At 39.6% G+C, this 15,581-nt stretch overlaps 1 protein-coding gene across 3 annotated transcripts; it reads right to left on the reverse strand.

The window, feature by feature from the left end:
• Positions 1-2,351: 2,351 nt before the first annotated feature.
• LOC147622725 (uncharacterized) lies at positions 2,352-10,444 on the reverse strand. Of its 3 annotated transcripts, none has more exons than XR_015269493.1 (7): positions 9,862-10,444; positions 5,063-5,310; positions 4,720-4,978; positions 3,739-3,918; positions 3,492-3,650; positions 2,750-3,296; positions 2,352-2,544 (listed from the first exon to the last, which is right to left on the reverse strand). XR_015269493.1 is itself a non-coding variant. In XM_086822351.1 (7 exons), the coding sequence occupies exons 2-7, from the start codon at positions 9,934-9,936 to the stop codon at positions 3,123-3,125; spliced, it is 1,095 nt and encodes a 364-aa protein (XP_086678477.1). In that variant the 5' UTR covers positions 9,937-10,018; positions 10,124-10,444; the 3' UTR covers positions 2,600-3,122. The 3 variants fall into 3 exon arrangements, 2 of the variants coding, with proteins under 2 accessions (XP_086678477.1, XP_086678476.1); XM_086822351.1 differs by lacking the exon at positions 2,352-2,544 and having other exon boundaries at positions 2,600-3,296; positions 9,862-10,018; positions 10,124-10,444; XM_086822350.1 differs by lacking the exon at positions 2,352-2,544 and having other exon boundaries at positions 2,600-3,296.
• Positions 10,445-15,581: the final 5,137 nt, after the last annotated feature.

Raw genomic sequence — 15,581 nt, forward strand, 5'->3', positions numbered from 1 at the left:
TCAAGGTCTTTAGATTGTTCATGCATGGCAACTGGCTTTGTCCATAGCTATAACATTGGAGCTAGTGGTGGGCAGCCTTTGTGGCTCAAGGGATTTAGTGTTAGTGAACACTGAGATTGAGGAAATGTGATTCAATGGGTGGTGGGACCAAAAAAAAAAAGGCCAAGGAAGGTACTTGTTGATTTGACGAAGGTCCAGGCAATGGGTCCTAGTATCGGCTAGGCTTGTGCTTTCCTGGGTCCCCCATCTAGAAACATACCTGGTTGGTTGTCAACAATGAGGCTTAATGCAAGTTCGAGAAATAGTGATGCCTTTGTGTCGACTATATGCAGAGCCCGTGTATATATTGCACGTGGCGTGCATGGGCATTGGGCAAAAGGTGGGCCTGTGTGTAGAAGGTTCTTTTGATGAAAACTGTAACATGTTGCTTTCTGCGATTCTTATTTGTTTGGTTTCTTTGCCTCTTACACATAGTTGGAGATAGGAAAATGTGTGTTGATGTGTAGCGAGGAGGTCAATAAGACAGGTGTGAATGAGGTTAGATTGTCCATGAGAATAGATGAATTTAGGACACTCAGTATGGAAGACTTCAAGACACCCAGTATGGCCCAGTTGACTTGTACACTGTTTAACTAGAAGCGACGATGGGTAGCTTGTTGATCGGACAATGCTGAGACCGTGGGATGCAACTCGAAGGTAAGACCCAATGACACATGCTTTGGCAAGGTTAAGGTAAGCTCTGGACTTAAACAATTATTATGAGCTCAAAAAGTTCCAATTTTAAATTTTCTTTAGATTCTGTAAGGACCTATCCACCTTATCTTCAGCTTTCCTTGATGTGGTCCCATCCTTTAATTCAATTGCAATACTGCATCTCCTTCTTTAAATATTTTGAACTTGAGTTTCCTGTCTAGTTACAGTTTTCTTCTTCTCTACAAAGCTTTAGTTGTCTAGGCACTGTGCAATCTTTTCTCATCTATAATTTCACCAGTTGGCGGGCATCTTGTGATTAGTGAAGTCCTTTGGACTCAACCTTTCTATAACTACAATCCTGAGACTAGTGGGCACTAAGAATTCCATGGGCACACTACCTCAATCATCCATACATCATGCTAATTTAAAAGGTGTTAGATTACTTCTGCTTTTATAATATATCCTAAAAGCCAAGACAGCAAAGTGCAATTTCATGTCCCAATCGATCATATTCTGATTAATACTCTTAATCGCAATTCTGTTGGTTGACTTAGCTTGGCCATGGACTTGCGGCGGCGGGTAGTGCACATGGTCTTCTTATACATGACCATATGCTACTTTGCCAACTTCTAGATTACCTCATTAAAGAAAATGCACTTTGATAATTAATTTTTTGACACCATCATACATAACCTTTTTAAGAATTTATTATTTTTTGACACTATATGTAAGCTTTTAAGAATTAATATTATAGTCATCATATTTTTTGGTACCATATGTAAGCTTTTAAGAATTCACATTATTTTTTGGATTTGGATTTTGAGTTTAAAATAGTATACTACCATGTGAAAGTTTTTTTTGTCTTAAGACTTTATTATTGTAAATAATCGTGTAAATAGTCATAGTAAATATGAATAGTCAAAATACTTATTATTAATCTCAGTCAAAAAGTTTTATTGTTATAATTCTCATTAAATATATCTTTAAAAAGAGCTAATTAGCTTGTATAATTCTCAAATATACACAACGATACATCTTCTCTAATATAAATTTTGAAGCATCTATCAATTTACACAAACACTAGCTCGAGTCTTAAAGTAATTTCATGATGAACCATAACTACGTACAACAGTTGTGCATACCTTTTTCATGTAAATTTTAAAGTGTGTCAACATAACCATTAGTCATAGTCTTCAAGTACTTTTAAAGTATGTCAACATAAATAAGCACTAGTTATAGTCTTGAAGTAATTTTATGAATAAAGCATAACTAAATACCACAATCATGCACATTTTACAATGAAAATTTTGAAGTATATATCGACATGAATGAGCATAGAAGATAGCTTTAATTAAAAATTAAAAAAACTACCTATTGAATCCTAATTTATGTCATAATTTTTAATTTGATCTTAGTATTTTCAAAATTCTCATTTTAATCCTACTAAATTAACCTTAATTTGATTGAAATTTTCATATTTGACCCTCGTATTTCTACCATTTCTAATTTGTTGTATTGCTCATCAAAATTACTATTTTGATTTTAAAATTTATTATAATTCTCATAACTCTTTGAATCGTAGTAAAAATTTACAAGAAAGCAAAAAAAAAATGAACAACAAAAGACACATGATAAAACATCTTAAATTAGCATTACAATACTCTCAATTTGTCATCTTAGTTTGAGTCTTAACAATACAAAGGCCATGCACACCAAATTGACAATTTGCTTGAAACAAAAACATGACAATCACTCGTCTAAACACAATCCCCTAAATCATTTCCGAAGTCCACCACTTTATCTCACTTGCCACCTTAACTTCACTCTTCACCACCACCACCTTGAGTTCACCTACAAGTTTAAACCTAAAATTAGAGCTGAAAGATACAAATAGCATCTATAGCTCTTAGTAAATTGGTCTCAATATAAGTTAATGAATCAATGAATACAACAGTTCGAACCTTGGTATTCAAGCCTTTGAGCTTCAGATCAAACCAGCACATGCAGAAAAAATTTGGGATTTACAAAAAATAGAGCCTAGGCTCAAAGCGCATACCAAAAGCCAAAAATCCATTAAGTTCCATCCACTTGAGTGGGCCCCGGGTGTGTACGAAGGAAAAAAAAAATCCATTAAGTTCCATCTCGGGAGCCTTGCAAAGGATGAAACTGTAGCTTGTACACTGAGCATCTGGCTGCTGTAAAACACTACAAAGAAGAGATTGCTTTCCAAAGGAAGTCTTGTTTGATTCAAGGGGGTTCAGTTGTGTAATGTATGCAGTATGGGTGTAAAACGACCTTACTTGATGAGAGGCCATAGCTCTACCCCTGTAGAGGATCAAAATATCTTGACCCAAACAGGGATTAATAGGTTAAATGGCAGTTAATTCTCAAATCAGAGAGTGCCCTGTACTCCACCACCAAGCTAAATGTCACCTGTAATCCTTTCCCTTCAAGAAAGACTCATACCTAGTCCCTTTCAGAAACTCAGAGAGATCATCCCAGTTGTCGATCTGGTCATACAGAGGCAGTGTATGAATCTTGACATGCTTACTCTCAAGTTTTGTCGGCTCAACACCAAGAAACTCTTGAGCCCTTCTCAATTCCTGAAACCAGGGTCAGAAGGTAAGCTTCTACAATATATAGGCCCTTGTACATCAGTTTAGAGAATGGCCTAGCTCTCAAGATTCCATCCCTCTTCACAGTGGCCACCTCAAGCAATGGCCTAGCTCTCAAGATTCATTAGGGGAATTCCATAAATACAGAACATGCAATACATGAGTAGGTAGCCTACTTCTAACCTGCGGTGGGTTCATAACAAGATCCTCATAGTACATTGTCATATGGCGGATCTCGTTGAAAGAGAGCTGTGCATCATTAACAATCTCCTCTACGCGTTGCAAGTATGTAATAAGAGATGTAAAGTTCACCACTGGTTTATATGCTGCAAGAACATTTGCCTGCATATAACAATCACGATAACCAGCTCAAACTCAGTGAAACTTTTAAAAAGGGTGAGGTGAGAGAAGGATTGGATCACCCACTTACCTCTTCTTTGGAGTGCACATGAGCCCGATGTGTCCCATTCAACTGCTTTGCAGTTCGGTCAAAGGAATTTGCCAAAATAGAGACATAACGCCTCAGAATGTTTCGCCGGAATAGAAAAATAACAGAGACTGATTTCTCCTTGAAATAATCTGCAATTTCTTTCTTGAACTCCATCACACCCTGACATACAATGGGAAAATATCAACACCTTTCTAAGACATGTTTCTCATTTCTCATGCACACATACCAAGCACATTGGGAGAAAACACAACAGCAAGGGCTGATCTCAAAAGCCTAATATCGATTGTTGTTCGCCACAAGAAAAGCTATTTCATAGACTGATTGATTGGTGTTCCCCACAAGCAAATCAAGGTCAGAATAGCATTTATTGATTATCACCTCTTCCACCTCCATACCATTGAACCACCTTCTTGATACAAGCCCAAGACCAACAAATATGACACTCAGTCACACACCTCCCCTCCAGTCAGGCTACATAATTAGTTGGGAAGCATCTCCCAGCCAGTGATAATGACACATGGCAGCAGGCTGCAGATAACGGGCCAGATCTGTCCTGCTGCACTTCTGAGATGGCCAATATGCCCTCTGCATGCCTGGGTGACCTGTTGCATGCCATGCAAACACAACCCCCCCCCCCCCCCCCCCTTCCCCTCCCGCCTCCAAAAAATAAACACACACCCCACCACCAAACCCAAACACCACGCACGCTGCGTGAGGACTGCTGTGCATGGGTTGTAAGGGCAAACTTGCCCTGCTGTTGATTATACTACAAGTAGAACGTCTGTGTGGTTACGTTACTAAACAGAAGAGCTGAAAGCATCTTAATCCAAAACCCACGCTGATCAGGGCGCGCACTTCTTGAAAAGTTGTGAGAATAATCTCACCTGTGAAGGATCCAAGAATTCCACCTTCTGCAAGTAAACCTTTTTATATAGGAGGAAAAGCAGCAGGCGGACAAACCTGATTAAGCATCCACTTTAGCCCGACAGCAGCCGTGCACTCATTCTTGGAAGCGCTACTAACCCAATCAAGATTATACAAAGTTTCTAGAGTCTTCTTTATTGCTGACACACTCTCCCTCCTCCTGTCTATTGAAAAGACTTCACCATGAGAGCTTACATTTGGATGGCTATTCAGTAATGTCTCAAACCAGCCACTGCCTGATCTTTGCATGGAGAAGACAACAAAATAATGTACAGGTGTGCAGCTACAGTCTTTCCTGAAGACAAACACAACCAGTGAGTCCCTTGAAACGTTGATATATTTGAATTGATAAAGGTGTGAAAGGAGAGAATCATTGTACCTATCATATGTTGCAGGTTGCGGGTAATGTACCAGCAAATTATTTGCTACATAGGTATTGCTTTTAGAGCAAGAGCTTCTGATCCCTGCTTTATTGGAAAGAGGTAAAGTAATTGTGGTTTTGTGGCTCATCACTCGCTTCTCAACTCCTGATATGCATATGTACATCCCACTTAGACCAAGTACAACCAACACAATGAGCTTCCATATCCAGTTTGTTTTTTTGTGCAGCCATCTTTGAGAAAGCTCCTGCATTTATAGCAAGCATTAGTCAATACCCAAAATGCACAATGGAGAGCAGAAAACAAGTTCTGTCAAAAGCTTTCTACGTGCTTTTTTTTTGCTTCTTTGTGCTTAAAATTTCATGACCAAACTGGAAAAGGCACCAGGTGTGGACAGATACTCGCCACTTTTTGCATATATTATGGAGTTTGCCCAACAAGGAGACATTCTCCTTTTGGGTGACTTCAATGGTGGTGGCCGGACAGCTAGCAAACAAGTTCACATGTATGAATCTCATGTGGATCTTGGAGATAGACCCAATGGAGCCTTTTCTATCCGATTTTAAGATTTCATATGGGTGGTATAATGTACTTTCATGAAGGCTTAGATAAGTAAATGTATCGTAGGTCTCTACCCACCCTTGGGTCTGGAACCATCCAAAAGTGTTAGAAAGGGTTTCAAAGTTAGCAAGGGTGAAGGGAAGGTTAGGGGGCATATGGAGATCTAAAAACTCTTCCCTGATTGTTATGTTCCAAACTCAAGGACCAAGTGGGATTCCAAGAGCTGCAAGTGTATCTTTCAAAGGTACAGTATGGAGTCGAGGATTACGGACTCTAGTAAGAAAGATTAAAGTGAGCCGCTGTGGTGGTTGTGCAACGAACCTCATCATGTAGAGAAGGAGACTCTATCCACAACGAAGAAGATATATCTAAGCAGAGACAAACACCGTCACTACATGCAAAGTCACAAACTCCCGCTTCTATGGCAAAGGGGAGGCTTGCACCCGTTCCACACAGGAGGCGGAAGATAGCATGGGTGTGAAGACGAGGATTTAAGTCTGTTGAAGCAGAGTAAGATTCTCTATCCAAAGTGAGTAAAGCAGATTTTTGACAGGAAAGCTCCCCCGGCTCTAGAAGATGAGCCAGCAGCTATTCATAGGTCAAAGACTCTATCTTGTGCATCTGTCTGCCCTCAGTTCAGGCTGAGTTTGTCTTCTACATGCGCACATCTTCAGCGTGGAGTTCTGCGTTTTCCTACTCTCAGTTGTTTGCCTCATATCCGCTACATATTCCGACATGGTATCACAGCTTGAGGTTGCTTGATATTGGAGAGCTTGCACGACTACTGAAGACCTTGGAGAGCTTGTGAGAGTATCGGGACTGTTCGTGGTTGGTGCTGATTGGAGACTTCAGTGGACCATACAGGACATGGAGAAGCAGGTCGAAGCAAGGAAGGCACCTCCCTCTTCAAATTTTTTCCCACCGACCCTCCCTTCACAAGACCAAGATCATGTCAAAATACGCAGCGGAGATGATAACCAAATCTGAGACCACAAGAGCAAGTAGAGTGCACTGTGCAGAAAATAGACAGCACAAGAGAAGGAGAGAGATAGGCATGTAACTCTTCTCTATACACAAGAACCCAAAATGAAAACAAGATACAATGGTGTGGGGGCCATGGGGCCATTTTATATGGCCCCATACATGCAGTCGGCCTGTTGAAAAGGCAGCCGACGGGGCCTACATGTCCACGACCAGCCAGGGTGCAGAAAACTGCCTCCCACACCTGGTAAAAATAGGGAAAAATGGGAAAAAAATACGGGGAGTGAGGAAAAATGAGAAAACACCTACAAAGGGCGGGCACACCCACAACAGAGGCCCTGGTGTCTGATAAAGACAGGAGATGACTTCTAACCCCCCCTCTCAGCTCCTGCTGGAGTGCCGCCTGAGCGTAGCCTGAGGTAGAGACTTCGTGAGAAGAGGTCCGCCGCATTGTCCTCCGTCGAACAATAAAGTAGCAAGATGTCACCAGCCAAGTTCTTCTCACGTACAAAATGATATTGTATCTCTATGTGCTTGGTCCGGGCATGGAAGACTGGGTTCCGAGCAATAGCTATACAACTCTGGTTATCACACTGGATGACTATGGGCTCCTTATGTGGAAACCCAATCTCGCCTAGCAGCCTCCGCAGCCACACAACCTCGTAAGCAGCACCACAAGGAGTGTCGAAGATAGGGCAATAGTTGGCTGTCTCTTACTGCTCCTGAGCCAAGGGTAAAACTGTAACCTGAAGTAGATCTCCTCGTGTCTGGATCTCCTCCCCAATCTGAGTCACTACAACCTTGGAGTCTGACTCCATCCCCTCCTGTGTAAAAGAGTCCTAGATCCTTCGTACTCTGCAGATACCGCAAGATCCGCAATCCTGCGTCCCAATGAGACTTCAATGGCGTCTGCATAAAAGAGCTCAACAGCCCCACGGAGAAGCTCAAGTCCAATCTGGTGTTCAGCAACCAGATCAATGAACCAACCAACCTCCGATACTGCGAGGCATCAACTGGCTCACAAGGATCATTAACAGTTAACTTTGTATTTGGGTCCATCGGCAAAGTAATAGGCTTGCAGTTCTCCATCCCAAAGGCCTCAAGCAACTCATGAACATACCGCTGCTGAGAGACAAAAAACCCCCTCTGGGTCTACTAGATCTCCAATCCCAAAAAGAAGTGGAGTAAGCCTAGGTCGGTCATCTCAAACTCCTTTGACAAGGCAGCCTTCGTCACGCCAATGTGCTCCACATGACCGCCGGTGAGAATGAGATCATCCACATAAAGGATGATAATCGTAACCATGCCGCGTTCCCAAAAGAGATACAGGTTGGGATCTGCAACCGATCTCTGAAAACCAGTCCGAACAAAGAAGGAATCAATCTTCTGATTCCAAGCCCTGGGAGCCTACTTAAGACCATACAAGGCCTTACGTAACCTGTAAACCATCCCTTCTGATCTTGGAACAACAAAGCCTGGAGACTGCTCAACATACACCTCCTCCTGCAAGTCACCATTAAGGAACGTAGATTTTACATCCATTTGATACACAGGCCACCTCTGAGAAGAAGCAAGGGCAAGAACACTCCGAATCGTGGTCATCCTTGCTGTCGGTGCAAAGGTATCCTTGTAGTCGATGTCTGGCCGTTGAGCATAACCTTTAGATTCACTTGATTGGATACATTCCTTGCAAGGGAGAGACATCTGAGGGGAGAGAATAGCGAGCCCTATCTGCCTCCATGTAATTAGCTGTCAAGGTGACAATAACCAACACAGCACCTCTAGATTCTGAAATCATTCTGGGTCCATCCATTTGGTTATTCTGCTTCTGCATGACCCTCATCTGATCTGGGACTTGTGGGTCTGAGAATCCTCTAAAATGTAATCTTCTCGCCAGCCCAAATATGGGTTCCAATCCATAATTGGCTGGCATTAACTGCACATTGTAAAACATCTCACGAACTTTCTTTAGATGTATTGACATCCACACACTACACAGGATTAGAGACAGCCAGATTGATCAAATAGAGTTCTCAGATATGAACTCTGGCAGGTCTACATCCAAAGGATAATAAAATAATAATCTTTTATGCATACCTCTATGCATGAAAATCAAATATGATAAAAGTAACACTTTTCATAAGCAATACCATTTTCACAGGATTTCTAACAGCCACTTTTTCCCAGCTAGAGAAGACCCCCCATCGGCTAGCCAGCATTCATATTTGTGCATAATGAGAGCTTGCCCAGGATTTGCTAACCACACATGTGAATCAAACAGCCTGGCCGATCATTGGTGCACTGTACACTAATCGACTTGCCAATCTTTGACTTCATGATTCTGCGATCATGAAAGTCCTAAACTTCCTCACCCTCTGCCAATGTGCTGATGTCATCCTTGTCCCACCATCATCAGCCTGCCACTATCATCTTGCTGCTGCTGCAATCTAAAGTAAGCAAATTTGCTGGTTGCCACCCTCGTCTTCAAGTCATGTACCCGATTAGCATAACATCTGTTGCCATGTGTGTTCAGAAATGCTTGCACATAAGGGCTAGTGCGAAGACTAAAACAAGATGTCACAGGCTTTGGGCATTCAGACAGACACCTAATCCTCTAAACATTTTTCCATGGCACTATGAGAATCACCATGCAACTATGGCAAGCTGCAGTTCCTGTGGTTTACAATCAGGTGGGTTTCAGACATCTTTCAGAGAGCAGAAGGGCAGCCTCGCCTTGAGTGCCCACAGGAAAAGCCACCTCTTTTCGGCAGTCTATAGCCAGCCAGCAAGTGCCAACAAGTGGACGCAGGCTAGCCACCACAAAGCCCACGTTTGAAAACAGGGGAAACGATGGAAGAACCAGAATTTGGTCCGGTCCAGCCCAGGCCAACAGGCCTATTTAATGTCCACAATCATGACTAATTTTCATGAGATTTCACCAACATACGAAATGGTTTCATATGGGGCTGGGCAAATAGCAATCTTGTTTAATCAATCCATGTTAACTATATGCCATTCCTAACCAGCCCCCCTTTATTATTTAAAAAAAAAACCAAATCCAATAAAATAAAATTTCAGTCTCTCAGATGTGGTTTCTCTCTAGTCTTGTAAACATGTGATTACATGTCGCCAAGGTGATTTTATGTTATCTGTTGATTCAAAATTTTAGGTTAACCGAACGCACGCAGGATACAGGTAACAGGGAAATCAAAGCTCGGAAGCTACGTTGAAACGGAGAGATCGAAATGTAGCTTGCCTTGTAGCAGGGTTTTCCATCCATAAAGGCGACACTGTAGTGCTGCTTGACCGGATCGGAATCCACGCGTTGCATCCCCTTCCTTCAGCAGACAGAAACAAGCTCTCCCGAGCAGAAATCCGCGCAGGACCGTCTTCGAAATCGCAGAAAAGGAAGCCTGGCAACAGCAGGAACCGAACGGCAGAAGTTAGGGTTGAGAAAGGGCATGGATCGCTGGCTATAGCGAAGCAAGCTTTCAAGAGCTCAAGGGGAGAGAGCGGACATTCGGGTGTCCCGCTCGCGCTGATGGGAGAAGTTAGAGTTTCCTGCTCAGAGCAGAAGTAAGGGTTTCCTGCTAGCGCAGTAGAGGGAAGAATTAGAGTTTCGGAGAGCTAGGATTTCCGGAAACAAACGGAACAGATCGCTTGGCGTTTCCGAAAGAACGTGCAGCAGCAAGAAAAGTGAGCAGAGCTTCAGTCAGCCTTCGAGCTGGTCCGCCTCCAGTTTTAGGGGTCCGCGTTGCCAGGAGCTGCTGTATTTGGCGGCGGATCTGAGGATAATCGCTGCAAGAGTCTGTACTTTCTATCCGCTGGATTTCAAAAAACATCATCACGCAAGGAAGCCATTTGGCGGTTGGGCCACATATAGCGGAGGATCCCAAGGCTTTTTGCCGGCGGTCTTTAAATTTTATGTTTCACACGCAGCCCGCTAGCCCGGACTCCTTGGGCGTTGGGTGTCCGGACGAACTATCAAATCCCTTATGTGTATCGTTGTGGCACATGGATGGTACATCCACCTCAGTGTATCGTTGCTACATGGATGGTGCAACTGCCTTAGATCACCATTGTATCATTGCTGCATGGATGGTGTAATTGCCTCTCTCTTCCAATGACAACACAACGATACATGGATGGTGCAACTGCCTTAGATCACCATTGTATCATTGCTCCATGTGGATGGTGTAATTGCCTTACTCTTCCAATGACAATAGGAGCTTTATTGGGTTATTAGCACCTTTCATATGTTTTATTAATTGATGCCTTTAACACCCATGTTGGTTGCTTTGTCACTTGTGTAAGCTACAATAAGAAATCTCACACAATGGACTTTTATGTCCTAATTGCATATGCAAAACTCCGAGAAAAGGCATTATTTCACTTAAAACATATACCTACATTTCACACAGGCATTGTACTATAAGAATGTACTTTTCATGTTTGAATCGTATATACACTTGTTGTTTCATTTCAAATGCATACCTACATTCACACCTCATCCTTGAATTTATAAACACCGATCAAGAGTTCAAGAATTCAACATCGGAACACTCACATTGGTTTATTTGAAAGGTCCATTGAAAGATACAATATTAAGAATGTACTTTTCATGTTTGAATTATGTATACACTTGTTGTTTCATTTTAAATGCATACCTAAGTTCACACCTCATCCTTGAATTTATAAACACCCATCAAGAGTTCAAGAATTCAACATTAGAACACTCACATTGGTTTTATTCGAAAGGTCCATTGAAAGATACAATATGAAAGCTCACCATGGACTTTTCATGTTTGAATTGCATGCATAAACACTTAAAACCAACAAAAAGGCATTGTTGCAGTTCAAACACACACCTACATTTAACACAATCCTTGAATCTCTAAAGAACGATTCAAGAGTTTATATCACCAATGCTTTGAAAGACACCTTTCAAAAGGTTATATTTGGGGGACACTGTGATAATGACATGTAACGGATATTCTAAATATTGAGCCACCGCCATCTCATTAGCTTCACATTTGATCAATCATAATAGCTCTTCATGCACTCAAACTTTCCTTTGATATATCACAGATGAACCAATGTCTCTCCTTGTCACTTTATCACGGATGAACCATGTCTTTCCTTGTCACTTTATGGCCTTTTTTGAATTGTTTTATTGAAGGCTATATATAGGCATTACACATATGCATTTATAATGAGTAAAGACTTGAGGTAAATATGAATATAATAAATTGAGTTTGAGTTGTGATCGGTTATTGTGCATACTTATTGAAGCTAACAACTTACAATATCATGTGCATCCCTACACCACATTAGTTATTTAGGTGAGTCTTTCACTTGCAGTTCTTACCATGTTCTTTAATTTTTTTGGTCCTAGTTTTCGACTTTAGCACGTTATTTTTGGATTATTCCATATGTGGATAGATTTATTATTTCTCAATCGTATTATTGAAGCTAACAACTTACAATATCCTATGCATCCCTACATCACATGAGTTCCTTAGGTGAGTCTTTCACTTGTAGTTCTTACTATGTTGTTGAATTTTTTGGTCCTAGTTTTCCACTTTTAGCACCTTCTTTTGAATTATTCCATAGGTGGATATATTTATTATTTCTCAACCTTAGTCAAAACTACAACTTATTAGAAGGATTTTACAAGCTTATACACCTACCCTTTTTTTCTTAAGTAATCAAACTCACAAGCTAGCCATCCCTATACACATGATTTTCTTTCAATTACTACAGTGACCTAAATATGACATATGTTATGCTTAATAATGTGAATGTGACGTATAGGAAGAGTTACAATAATGGAACCATTCAATGAATTATTTATTTGGGGGGTTTGGGTCAACCTTCTATGTGGGCATGTTAAAATAAAAAAAAGTTAAATCCTTGAACAATGCTTGTTTTCGTTGCTTAGTTTCTTGAACTTTGCTTAAAATGCCTTAAACCACTTGGAAGCTCATTTTTAACATGTGGCCTTTCATTCACTTTTTAAATAAAGGACAAATTCTCACTATACAATAAATTTATTTTGAGTTGTATTATAAATCCTCAAATTTTTATGTACAAAAGACCATGAAAACTAAAATGAAACAAATAGATTAAATGATCCACTAACCCTTATTGAGTTGTGTTTGTGCATATGGGGTTTTTTGTGCATGTGCATATGCCTATGTGTGTGTGTGTGTGTGTGTGTGTGTGTGTGAGAGAGAGAGAGAGAGAGAGAGAGAGAGAGAGTGTGTGTGTGTGTGTGTGTGTGTGTGTGTGTGTGTGAGAGAGAGAGAGAGAGATAGCCTATGGCTTATTGACTCCTACTCAAGTACTATTGTGAAGTAAAAATAAAGAAAGTTAGAGCTTTTTATAAATCAATGCTCCACCCTTATCATTATTTAGCCCAATTTTTTTTGTAAGGTCCCTTTTTTCTATAAGGTCCCCATTTCAAGTAGAAACCATATTGAGTATTGAAGCACTTCATGTCCCCTCAATTTTTGCACCAAAAAAAAGGTTATGGGTGACAAGGATGTTTGTGATGGCTTTGAGAAGGTTTGCATTTTTCAAATCAAGGAAGGTAATGTAGAAAATAAGAACATGGTGGGAATTTCTATGTAGTTTTATAAACAATTTGGTGATTTCTTCATGCACATTCTATATTATACTTTATTCCACAAGGGTAATTATATAAGAATTCTATGAATTACATAGCTTTTACAAGTCAACCTTGTTTGCATTCTTTCATGAAATAACATGACAAAAGTGTATCAAATCATAGATTTTATAACCGACCATGAATATGATGCATCATCATGTGACACAACTACCCAATTTAAATTCAAGCCATAAAAGGTTTTAATATATCTTAGATAGATCCAAAACAAGTGATTGTGTACGTTTTCCACAAAAGAGCATTTAAAAAAAATAATGGATGTAATTTTGTTTATTTACCTAGGGAGCTAAATACATATATGATTTATCAAGATTGAAAGGTTAGTTTGGATGAGCTCATGAGTTTATATAGTCTTTAATGAGATCTAAAATAATTTAGGATTAGCTAGAAGTGTCTCCAAAGTGTCAAGCAAGACAAAAACTAACAAGAATAACACATTAGATGTTGAGTTGGTACCATTAGATTGGTAGAATAAGCAATAGCTTAGAATAGCTTATCCCATATATTGCATATGATTCAAATTGATATTAAGGCTAGCCTACCATGATTAGCTCATTGTGATAAATTCCCTTCTAGAGGAGGTTTAGTGTGGTATGGGACACACTGGACGAATCTATTGGCACTTAAGTGATATATTCCTTCACATCTATAAGCTAATGTTGATTCATGTCTTGTATTAATAGCTCTTAGGTGGGAGGTGAATTTGAGATTGCACCTAGATATTTTAATATTGGATATTCCACTTCCCACTTGCGAATGGTTATTATTTTCTTTTGAGCATATACCTTGGCCATTTATCATGAGCAAACTATATTTTTTAAAACTTGTATGACGAAAAGATAGAGTCAAGAAGCTTGCAATTGTATTTAAAAAAATCACTCAAGGTATTGAGAGTTGAAGAATTTTATCTCTTTTTAGTTAAATTTAATCTTCTTTTGTTTATTACAAACATGCTTTAGAAACATGTGTCAATTGGCCAAACTTTTACCTTTAGACAAACCTTTTTTTTTTGTGGTGAGGCTCAATGAAGCGGAAAACGTAGAGAATCAATGCACACTATTATCTTTGATAAATAAATGAGATTCTCAAGGTAGTTATTGGTACACTATAATCTTACAGAAATGAAAATGTTTTATGTACTCCTTAAACATAGACATATCTTACATCAAATGATATAACTAATTTAAGGTTGGTCTCAAATTATTTGTCTGAGGAGAAATATGGGTTGGAAAAACACACTAAAGAATGAGTATAAGGAAAACTTACAAAGTAAAATAAATTCACAAAATCTTGATGCAACCTTTGAAAACTTGCAGAGTTAACTACTACATTAACACGTTACGGTACATGAAGAAATCACCAAATCAGCCATGTGTGCGTGCTTGTTCATAAAGCTTTCTCAAAAAGCTCTAAGTTTATAAATGCTTACATTGTTCAAGGATTTTTCATCAAATAATTTTGCTTTCTTTTTTAAAGAATTTAGTTCCTCCATTGGGAACTTTTTTAATAGAGAGTTTAATATATATATTGTTTATAACCAACAACTTGATGCAACTACTGGAATTTGAATCTAGGCATTCTCCTAAACTTACCAACTAAACAACATAATTGGAACTTTCCAGTAGCAACCTATAAGAGTACTAAGCAAAATTTGATAAAATACCCTTGCATATCCTAGTATTTTATGGGAGTTCTCATAAATAATAGTTGCTTACTTGGATGATGTAATAAAAATTTTCATTAAATTTATTGAGGGAAAAAACTATCACAATCAACAAAAAAATAGGTTCAAAAAAGGATGGTCATCTAAAACATGATGGACTATAATGGGGCATGATCTTTTACCTAGAATTTACACCTCATTGTGTAGATCATAACTTGTGATTTGATATATTTGAGCATCATGCTCATGTTCACTGGCCTTTTCTTGGATATTTTGAAACAACGTGTTTTCTTAGGTAAGCTGCTTTTTTGGTGAGCAATTTTAGGCGAGCGGTTTCTCAAGAGCAACCCCCCCTCTCTCTCTCTCTATCTCTCTCACACACACACACACACATTTATGCACATACACACATGCTTTTTGGATAGTTTTTATCTAAACCAACCTAATTGTTTATGATCTCAATGCTTGGAGATTTGGAATTTTTAGATTTTCACTCATAAATATATTACTAAATCTAGTAGGTCTCTAGGCCTTTGTATGGTGGTTGCTACATCTATCCTAATGTGGTTACAGTATGATATGGCACGGGTTATAATAAATGCACCGCATGCACAGGCACATTTAC

The sequence above is a fragment of the Cibotium barometz genome, chromosome 28 (assembly GCF_041138505.1).
Source record: "Cibotium barometz isolate CiBa-2024 chromosome 28, ASM4113850v1, whole genome shotgun sequence".
Classification (NCBI taxonomy): Eukaryota; Viridiplantae; Streptophyta; class Polypodiopsida; order Cyatheales; family Cibotiaceae; genus Cibotium; species Cibotium barometz.

What these genes read in the sequence shown, in the direction of transcription:
- LOC147622725 (XM_086822351.1), bottom strand. Translation starts at nt 9,936, where the DNA reads ATGCAACGCGTGGATTCCGATCCGGTCAAGCAGCACTACAGTGTCGCC. An exon ending in ATGTGCACTCCAAAGAAGAG is followed by an intron (nt 3,651 to 3,738) that starts GTAAGTGGGTGA and finishes TGTTATATGCAG; the next exon opens with GCAAATGTTCTTGCAGCATA. An exon ending in TTGTTATGAACCCACCGCAG is followed by an intron (nt 3,297 to 3,491) that starts GTTAGAAGTAGG and finishes CCCTGGTTTCAG; the next exon opens with GAATTGAGAAGGGCTCAAGA.